General features: G+C 57.4%; 1 protein-coding gene across 2 annotated transcripts in view; it reads left to right on the top strand.

Moving 5' to 3' along the window:
- Window positions 1–4,616: 4,616 nt before the first annotated feature.
- Window positions 4,617–10,602, top strand: part of UNC93A (unc-93 homolog A) — a 37,755-nt gene continuing 31,769 nt past the window's right edge. Inside the window, exon 1 of one of the 2 annotated variants that reach the window (XM_023254577.2) lies at window positions 4,617–4,853. In XM_023254577.2, the coding sequence (XP_023110345.2) occupies window positions 4,722–4,853 (132 nt within the window). In that variant the 5' untranslated portion in view covers window positions 4,617–4,721. Of the gene's footprint in view, window positions 4,854–8,668; window positions 9,054–10,602 lie in introns of those variants that run through there. The other variant, XM_003986720.6, reaches the window with a different exon arrangement.

Below are 10,602 nucleotides of genomic sequence, written 5' to 3'. Positions count from 1 at the left end.
TGAGGCCCCCCTCCCCCACCCAGACACGTCCTTCTAGCCGTCCAGAAGTACCTGCCGGGCCCACATCTTAGTCCTTCTCGGTGTGAACGCCCGTTAATGCATCCGGATCTCCTGCCACACGTGAGGGACAGTGGTTCGAGGACAGTGACGGCTCCCGGCTTTATCTCTGGGTCTTTCCCCAGCTCCCGGCACGTCACAGGTGCCCAGCACGCACATGTCCCATGAACAAGTACATGTACTGGGGGAACTAAGTCCGAGAAGCCCCCGCGGACGCAGCCCGTCCAGGGCCCGGGGGTGGGGTGGCCTTTCTGGCGCCATCGCCCGTGGGAGCAAGCGGGCAGGATTACACAGCTTGGAGTAGTTGCTGGAAAGTCATGTCTGCGAGCGGGATCCGGTGACCCCGAGAGCCATGGCCTTCCGAGAAGACAAACACGGGGCCTCCCGGGAGCCCTGTCTGAGTTAGAGCGACGGTGCTTCGCGAGCGCACTGAATGGGACGGGGGCATAGACTGCGCAGCGCACCCGTGACTGAGAGTTGAAAATCTTAGGAGAAAGGCATGATGTTTGTACGTGACAATTGCCTCCGAGGCAAGGTGATGCTGCAAGAGGTTTACATTGCGTTTTGAGAGTTTGAAAATGTAAAGCGCTGAGGACTCCCTCCCTCCGGCAGGTGGGTGGTGGATGAAGAAGGAACTGACACAACGAGCTATCCCTCCACAGAGACCCTCGGGTGAACCCAAACAGTGACACTCTAGAAGGGAAGGCGTCCCCGCTAGCCTCACGCAGAAAGGTCGGAGATTGGATTTTTCCCGCAGTCCACGTGCAGGGGAAGCCATCTGGGTGTCGCCTGGCCCTGGGACCATGCGTGCCGTCCCCGGGCGTTCCTGTCGCCGTCTGGCCTCGTGCCGGGTCAGCGCTCCCTGGACACCCCACCACACCCGCGGCTGAATCGGGCCAGCGGTGGAAATCGGACTCAGACTGATCCCAATCGGCCTCTTTCTGTCCTGGAATTTTGCTTTGAGGCTGTTAGAACTGAGACAGCCTTCGCTTAGGGGCAGAATTGGAAGGAAAAAAAATTTTTAAGTGAGTTTTCTTGTAAGGAAGTAGAGGGATGGCTGGATCAGGCAGCCTGTCCCATGGAGCTTGGCCCTGGCCGTGCCCACCGAAGGGCCCTCACCTTGACCTCGCCAACTCAGCTGCCATCTGGCGGTGCGAGGAACCCTACTCAAAGTGAGCACCAGCCCTGCGTGTTTCCCTCAGTAGACCCGCCCGCTCTCTAGAGGCTTCTACTGAAGCTGAGGTCACCACAACTGCCGAGGGAGACATCCAGGCGGGAGCCCCGGGGGGCTGCATCAGCAGTAAATCCCTCCCCACTGGAGCCGCCTGTGCGCCGTTAGATCAAAAGGCGACAGGTGTCCTCCTGCCCAGGAGTGGGAATGAGCAGACGTGTAGGACAAGACACGGTGGCCGACTTCGTTTTGAAGAACAGGCACCCGGGAGCCTCGGCGCCAGAGCAGGCCTCCAGCACTTGCTCCCCGGCCTCAAAGAACAATCAGGAAGGTGCTGCGTTAGAGACGGGGGTGGGGAGACAATGCGTCTGGGGGGTCAGGTGGGGCAGCCACACTCCATGAAGTGTGTGTTTTCATGACGCGATCTGTTTGTGGTGGGGGGACTCCAGGCCCCAAGACGAGACCTGGAAGGGTCCCGGTCTTGCCTGTTAGAAGGGCACTGCGGGGGGGGGGTGTCCTGGCCCCCGTGGGAGGAGGGCCTTCTCTTCTGCCAGGTGCTGATCCCCACTAAACAGTGCCCGGTTCACAAGGCTCGTCCGCCGTCCAGCCGGCCGCACGCCCACATCTGTGGAGAGGTCTGGGCCACACACCCTCGGGCCGACCCCCTCTGACCCAGCGCACCCCCCTTGGCATCCCCTTCCGAGGACACAGGCCTTATGCCCTCAGTTAGAGAAAAGCCTTAACGTTCCCCTGGGAAGAAACAGTTTTCCCCCGCGTGATGTTCGTGTGCAGATGCGAAAGAGGACTGACGCACCAGCCAGTCTTCCCTGAGGATTCGAACGTGAATGCGGGTGTGAGGTCACAGACAAGCAGGTCGGGAGACGGGTTTGATTCTGGTTCCCGCGGTCCGGCTGCCCCCAGTGTGAGATCAGAGTCGGCAAGGCGGCTGGCTTTGGGGCCGCCTGGGGAGGCGCGGGCCGGCGTCCGCTGGGCCCCTCCCGCAGTGGGGCACCCACACTCAGAGGAGCCCGTCGGTCAGCGGGTGACGAAACGACTCTGTGCTCCCGGCCGGGTCCAGGGAGCCAGGCAGCCTCAGGCGCGGCGGCTCAGCCACGAGCCCGGGGGGCAGCCGGGCGGCCAGGTCGGCCTCGGCACAGGTGCACGAGGGGTCATCCGTGAGTGCCGCGGAGGTCATGAGAAAGTGTGGACCGCGGTCTCATCTGTGTGCCTCGCACGAGTCCTCTCCCGGGGCCCAAAAGGAGAAGGGGGGATTTTGTAACCGGCGCTGTGTTCCCGTCAGGAAAAGTTCAGTGTTGTCAGTGGAAAACAACATCCCCCACAAAGGACAGTGAGGCCGACGGTAAGATCCCCTTGCTTCCCGAGTCCCAGGCAGAGGTGTGGACCCGTATAAGAGAGTGAAGGCAGGTGAGGCGGTAGGAGACCCGGGGGGGTTGGGAGTGTGTCCAGAACACCTTGTCTTTGCGATAAACCCAGCCCTGAAATGGGCTCGTGCCCTCGCTTCCTCCTTGCCTACCAGCTAGAAAGGAACAGGGCAAACACTGAGGCCACACGCACACACCTGCAGGGGCCTGTGCACACGCACATACACGTCTATACGCATAAACACACGCTTATACACATATATGTACACATATGCACATGCACACGCACACACACACATAGGCACACATACACACGGATATACACACACAAACGCAGATATGTACACAGGCACACCCATCCATCTCAACTTTCGTTCGTTAGTAGTGGGTCTGAAAGACAAGAGGCCGGGTATTGGCGACCCCCTCATAACGACGAAGGAGGCGTTTGAGCTGCTTCTTTGTCGAAAGTGTCGTAAAAAGGAAGAACTTCCAAGACGCCACGTCGGGCGTCACTTAGGAGGCCAAAGTGTGCTAATTCCCGGATATTTCAACAGTGGGTTGGCTGTTCCAGACACCGGGCCACGTCGGTCGGTGGTTTTATAGAGAATCTCACAGAATGTCGGATCCCTTCCGGGAAAGTTGTAGTCACAACTCAGATACTCCCTTACCCTGGTGGAGTCTGCGTTCTAAATCCAAAAATGTTTACCGAACGCCGGGCACGAAACACAGGACAGAGCGCCGGTGAGACCCCAGGACGCCTGGCTGCAGACGGACAGCGGGACGTGGGGCCTCCCAGCCTCCCCTCCCGGCCACCCTGCGCGGCACAACTCAGCCTCTGCAGACACCAGAGCCGCGAGTGCGGCTGGAGGGACACGCACGGACACTTCCAAACCCCGACCACTGTCGACTGCAGCAAGAAAAGCCTTCTCTGTGTGTGTATTTTTATTCATTTCTATTACTTTTTAACGCTTACTTATTTTTGAGAGAAAGAGCTAGCAGGAGCAGGGGAGGAGCAGGGGGCGGGGGGGCGGACAGAGAGAATCCCAACAGGCTCCTTGCTGTCAACTCAGAGCCCGACTCGGATCTCGGACTCACCAACCGTGAGATCACGACCTGAGCTGAAAGTAAGAGTCGGAGCTTAACGGCCCAAGCCACCCAGGCGCCCCATCTGTGTGTTTATTTTTAAATCGTAAGCCGCGTTTTCTGCCACAGACCCCGAGAATGGCGCCGAGTGCTGCTGAGACGGGGGTCGAGCACGGTAAACACCCGCGGTGTGGACGCAGCGGGGAGGATGCTGTGTGGACGCTGCTTGAAGCATCGGGGCCACGAGCGGAAAGACCCGGACAAGAAACTAGTCCGAAGGCTACGAATGTGACCTTCCTCCCTTGGTCCCCGCTCCCATCCCACTTCGCAAAACGGAGCTCAAGCCACGGCCACCAGGAACGCAGTAAGGACCGTGCCATCACTCACACGTGGTGTTAGAAAACACAGACTATCGGCGATGACTTGGAAAGACGCGACCTGGCTCGCAGAACCCACAAACAGTCCGTTTTCCCAAGGAAATCCAGTCGCGAGGTGAGGGGCAGGCCCGCGTGGGGTTCGGAAGGTCGGCCGACACAGCAGGTGCGCTGCTGACTCCCGGCTGGCGAAGGACCCTCAAGGAGACATCTGTGTGGAAGGCTCCAGGTTCACACCAGCTGGGCGCCCTGCCTTGGGAACGCGGCACAAGGGGCCCCGGTGGCGGGACCCTGGCCCCCCAAGGGCCGAGTTGCCCCGCAGGCCGTGTGCTGTGAGCGCAGAGCCCTTGCTCACCTGTGAGTCACGATCCCCCGGTTCCCGGACACGTCATAAGCCTGATTTCTCTGTGCCTCCCCACCGTGTCACGGCCTCTGGTCCCACGGCCCCGCCATAGTCGTGGAGGCGCGGGGAGAGCTTCCTGACGAGTGGCAGCAGCAGGTGCGTGGCTGCCTCCCAGACGGGGCGGGGGAGGGGGGGGACAGCTGATCCTCGGGGGCAGAGAGCAGCGTCCAGCGTGTGGCCACCACGGCGAGCGGGCCTAGCCAGGGGTCTCAGGCCGCAGCACCGCACGCGTCCCCGCGGCCCTGGAGGGAATGTCCGCAGGGAGCCGTGCGCACAGCTGTCGGCCGGGCCGCCTCCAGGGGCTCAAGCGCACGTCCTGCTGCTCTCCGGCTCGTCCCAGACAGGCCGGGCCTCGAGGAGCTGCTGACCCCGTGTGGAAGCAGGTGGGGACGAAGCGGTCACGGGCAGCAGGGTGGCAGTGGGGTTCCGCCACGCTTCCGAGGGACGCCTGCGCCTCGTGCAGGGGTGGGGGGTGGCGGTGAGGCTCCATCTGGAACCGCAGGAAGCTGCGAGCAGGGCTAGTGGTTTCTGGTGGCAGCTACTTGGACAACCTGTTTGCATTGGCTTCGGGGGCCGGGGAGGCGGGAGAACGCCTCAGAGAGGGTGCTGATGAAGTCAGAGGCTAGAAATAATTCTGAGTTTCAGTTTAATGTTCAGAGTTCTTTGTCACAAAACCCTTTCTATAAATATAGTTTCCTTTAAAAATGTTTACTCTCGGGGGGCCTGGGTGGCTCAGTCAGCCGAGCGCCTGACTCTCGATTTCAGCTCAGGTTATGATCCCACAGTTCGTGGGGTCGAGCCCCGCGTCAGGCTCCATGCTGGGCGCGGAGCCTGCTTGAGAGTCGCTCTCTGCCCCCCCCGCCCCGCTCGCACACCCTCGTTCCCTTTCTCTAAAAAAAGTAGTAATGAAGTAAAAATCTTTATGCTTTTTCAAATTAAATGGTTTTCCTAAAAATGGGGGAACGGTATACAGGTGCATGGGACAGAGGGCACGTTCGCCCCCTACGCCCACACTTGTGCTGTGCAGAGAAGGGTTTGGCCTGAGTCTGCTTGTAGGCTCGTTGTATGCGGGTGTGCCACTCGTGCACCTGTGTGTATGTTGGTACTCACGTACGCATATGCACATGTGTCCGAGAGGTTTCTTTCTTCTTATTAAATGTCTTCATTTTTCATTGAAGTATAGTCAACACACCGTGTTGTATTAGATCCAGGTGTACGAGAGAGTGATTCGACATCCACACACCACACAGTCCTCACCGCCACATCACACGCCAAACCACCGATCCCTTCCCCCACCCCTCCCCGCCGGTGACCAGGGTGTCCTCTGTGCTCAAGCGTCTGTTTTTGGATTCGTCTCTTTCTTCTTTATCCGCTCATTTGTTTTGTTTCTGGGCCCCATGGAGATGACTTTTTCCATTAAAATGGGCTCGTGCTACTTTTGTTCAAAAACCAAGCAATGATGTTCAGTAGAAGGGTTTCTAAAATGTTCTCGGCCACACCACGCTCCCATCCGGTCTGCCTTTCCACATCTTGCCGGCAAATCTTTCCCAGAGAGCCAAGCAGTTCCCAGAGAAGCAGCCGCTGCATGATCTGCAATTTGCAAACAGGTCCTGCGACTTGCCGAAGCGAAAACAGGTCTTACGCAAGGGTTTCCCGAGGTACTACTGAAGAGAGTCGTTCGCGCTCCTCGCGACCAAAGGCAAACCAGGAAAACATGCAGCGTACAGAACTAGGTAAAATCCACACGTGTGACCTTGCTGACTTTGGGGACAGAATTCAAACTTTGTGGACGTTTGCGTGTTGTGGGATCAAAGGCACAAAATTATCCTTGAAGATTTACCAAGGTAGTTTTACAGCCCCGAAGCTTTGCCTGTGCAGACAAAATAATGGATTGAAAACTACCCAGAACATTCCAACATGACCACCACTCTGCCGCTCGCCCGGGGATCACGGGCGAAGGTGTATTTGGCCCTTGACTGTCCCAGCTTTCTTAGCTACTCACAGGGCTCCCCAGGACCCTGTTCAAGCAGAAGGTCTCGGGCTCTGCTGGGCTCACAAGACGTGGGGCTGGAACTCTCTGTGGGGGAAGACCCCTGTGGGTGGGCATCGGTGGAGCCAGGCAGCCGCTCTGTCACCCTCATGGAGATGGGGGCGGGGACTGAGTGTGATCGCCCTCCGCATACGATCCGTCATATGACCTGCTCTACTGGGGGACGGTCTGTACCCCCACCTGAACTTGTTTGATTTCTCTGTTTGCTTCGTTGCAAACAAAGCCCTTGTGTTCCGTCAGTGTCCAGATACGATTCTGGGTGCTACGGGTGTATCCGACCCAGGGCAGGCCCAGCAAGTAGCTTGAACAACTGCAGAAGTTGGTGCTGGAGCTCGGGCAGCAGAAGGCCCATCGGAGGGAAAGGGAGCGTGCACGTGAAAAACAAAAGGGGCGTGGGTGCATGTGCACGTACGCGTGTGGGCTAAACCTGGCGCCTCCCTTCCCCTCCCAAATACGAGAGAGTGTGGGGCGCCTGGGGTCTCAGTCGGTTTGGCGTCCGACTTCAGCTCGGGTTACGATCTCACGGTTCGTGGGTTTGAGCCCCGCGTCGGGCTCTGTGCTGACAGCTCAGAGCCTGGAGCCTGCTTCAGATTCTGTGTCTCCCTCTCTCTCTGTCCCTCCCCCGCTCGCACTCTGTCTCTCTGTCTCTCTCTCCTTCAATTAAAACGAAACATTAAACACAATCTTTAAAAATATATGTCCAAAGACAAGAGGATGGTGTGGGACGTTTCTCCTCTCAGACTCGTTCCGCGTCGCGACGCTGGCAGGCGCACACACGAGCGCTAAGCGTGGCCCGCCAGCCTTTCTCTCTGGGACAAGGTGACGCTGCTTAGCCTTTCCAGAAGCCGCGGCTCAGGGGCTCTGCAGATTCCTGTGGAAGATGCGGGCTGCGTGGTCAGGCCTCTGAGGCTCAGGAAGAATGGGCGCGAGGGACCCCGGGGGCGGGGAGGACCCAGAATCGCAGCACGGCTCCGAGGGAACACCGTGAGCATGAACACAGTTGGGAATATTTCAGGTCCTTCTCCGGGCCCTGCTTCTGCTGACTTTGTCCTGAGCAGGGTATCCGCTCTCTGATAAGTGATGAGGAGCAGGAGGGGCCTCAGCCGAGGGAGGACAGGACCCAGGAGGACCCCAGCCCGATCCAGAGGACCACCTACCAGCGTGCTCCTCACAGGCACCCGCCTCACCCACCGGCCAGCCTGCCCCTTCGAGGCTTCAGATGCTTTGAAACCCTGGCTAGGAGATGAAGAGAATGCTTTCTGGAGCCAGAGATCAGAGAGTATAAGTTGCTCTTCCAGGAAAAAAAAAAAAAAAAAAAGGAGCCACCAAATACATTTGTTTCCAAAGTATAAGAATTCCAAACTTCAAGCAATAATTTGCTCCCGTCCTTACATACGCATTTTTCATCTTTATTAGATGAAAGTGTAAGTAATGATGATGACAAATTTGAATTTGTATGGTGCTGCTTTTATCAACAAAGGTTATCAGGTTTAAATGTCAAGAAAATTGATATTAATTGGCTTCCAGAAGTAATTTCTTTAAAAGAGCCGATCCCTGATTAGACTTCCGAGAATTAAGGCTGTCTTTAGCTTCTTAGCTGGAAGTTTGCTGATTTAAAGTGTGACCTTCTAGGACGCCCCCTGGGAGCATTAGGGGAGCTCAGTGTTAGCCCAACAGTGGCACCTAGTGGCTGGGAAAATCTCCTGCCTGTCAGACCCCATGAGTCTCTAGAACATTCTTTGTCTCAGCGGTGTGCCAGGCACTGAGTCTTTCACCTTAATATCCCGTGAGCGATCCTGAGGATTCAAGCAGATCTACAAAACCATCTTTTTTTCCTCCAAGTGATAAGGTGCTGATGTTAATTTTATTTTTTTTAATGTTTATTTATTTTTGAGAGAGAGGGAGACACAGAATCCGCAGCAGGCTCCAGGCTCCGAGCTGTCGGCACAGAGCCCGACGCGGGGCTCGAACTCACGAACCGCGAGATCATGACCTGAGCCGAAGTCAGACACTCATCCGACTGAGCCCCCCAGGCGCCCCTGTTAATTTTAAAGAAGGAGGTGGTTATGGGTATTTTTGGCACCCGAAGGCGTCAGCCATTTGAGGCTCACCCCGGGGCCCGGGTTCACAGTTCCAGTTATTATTATTGCTAATAATGTTGAAACTGGCTGACAAGTCAAGACAGCTTTCCAGTTTCTGGAATTTCCCACGCTCGTCCCTGCAGGAGTGTGTAAATTAGTGAGCACACACTTCTGAGGCTGGGCCCTCTGCTTACGAGGAACGCACTGTGGCCCCCTCTAAACTTGTCTTCATCACAGGCACGGCCTGGGCACGGTCCTAGTGGACCTCCCTTAGGAGATATTCTGGATGTCGTCACTAGGATGGCAACATAGCTTGTCCCTGACTTCGCTCCCTCTCCCGAGAGCCACTCACGACTATTGAAGAACAACACCAGTGAGAGAATCCCGGAACAGGGGAGTGGGGCCGAGGCACCGCCTGCACCTCAGAGACCAGACCATTCCGCAGCAACAGGGTAAGAGAGACGACCACACGGCCACACGCTGGCCACTCTGCCCCTCCCCTAGGCCAGCACAGCGCCATGAGGACAGGTCTCCCCCGAGCCTCTGGTTCCTCCAGTGGGAAGAGGGAACCTGGGCTCACAGCTAGGCTGCCTGGCATGTGAGTCATTTTGTGGGAGCCCCTAATCTGATTTCATACTGTGGGGAATGCAGGGGAATGTGCAGGGCTCGACCACTGGGAGTGTGACTGTCAGGGAGGAGGGGGGCGGGGCTTGCGACGGTACTTGGATCTTGGCAGACCAAGTTCATATTTGCGGTGCCCAAGCAGGGATCCCAGTGAGAGGTTTTGTTCCACAGCAAAACTGCAAAAGTCAGGGGCGTGGTCTGCCCGGGGAACGGGATGGGGTGCAGACCTGCCTGATTCGGATCCTCAGACGAGGATCCTGCCAGCCCTGGAGCCCAGTTTGCCCGTGCCCAGGCAAGGTGCTGAGTCACAGCCCCGCTCACCGTGGAGGCTGCCTTGTAGCCCCGTTTGAGCAGAAGGACTGGCAACCAGTCCTGGAAGCCGTGCACCCAGTGCTGCTGGAGCCCAGAGGCGGGCGGGCAGAGCTGACGGCCCCCAGAAAAAGCCAGCACTGAATGTGGGGGCTTCCCGTGCGGCACACGGCAGGGAAATTAATGCACAGCCGAGTCCCAGCCCCTCCAAACCAGACAGCTTGTTTGGGAAACCGAGAGAAACCTGGAATGTCTTTTCCTCTTCCCGTCCGGGCACAGGGGCTGAGACACAGCCCCATCCGCGGTGCAGAGTGTCTTCCAGCCCCGTATAGACAGAAGGGTTGGTGACAACGCCTGGAAGCCATGTGACCCAGCAGTGCTAGAGCAGAGAGAGGGGCAGGCAGAGGCGATAGTTCGCGGAGCAAAGCTAGGGGCCCTGTTCTTCCAGGGAGCTTGGGTACGGGTTGGCTTGAGTTAAGAAACAAAGAACTCTCCCAGCTTTAGAGCTGTTTCCCCTGTTGTTCCTGGGCATCCCTGCCCATCTAATTCACAGCCCCGCTCATCACTGAAGACAGCTTTCAGCCTGTCAGGCCAGGGAACCTAACCAAAGCACGTGAGAAGCTGAATAGCCCACTCAATAGTCCTACGTACAGCGGCACTTGAACCGAGAGTCCAGCCTGTGACTTCCCCCATCTGCAGAGCTAACCGGTGGCCTCACTTGACCAGAGAATTCTGGCCTGATTCAGGTCCCCAGACCATGGGCTGTACAGGTCCTGGTCCTGCAGCCCTGCCAAGGCAGGGAGGCTAATTCACAGCCCCAGCTAGTACTGAATATTACCCAGCCCTGGCCAGCTGGTAAATCTGACCAGAGAGTCCAGCCAGACATGGAGCCCATCCTACAGCCTCACTTGGGTAGGGAAACAAACCAGCAGTCCTATTCAACAGTTCTCGGCCAGTAGCACAACCCCAATTCCCAACCACAGAGCTGGAAAAGCTGTCTTGCCAAAAATAGACCGTAATAGTAGGGCCCATCTGCCCAAGGACATTACCAGCAGACACACCCAGAAA

Source organism: Felis catus, chromosome B2 (genome assembly GCF_018350175.1).
Source record: "Felis catus isolate Fca126 chromosome B2, F.catus_Fca126_mat1.0, whole genome shotgun sequence".
Classification (NCBI taxonomy): Eukaryota; Metazoa; Chordata; class Mammalia; order Carnivora; family Felidae; genus Felis; species Felis catus.
Note: the sequence above shows the minus strand (reverse complement) of the source record. Positions and strands in the feature narration are given on the sequence as shown.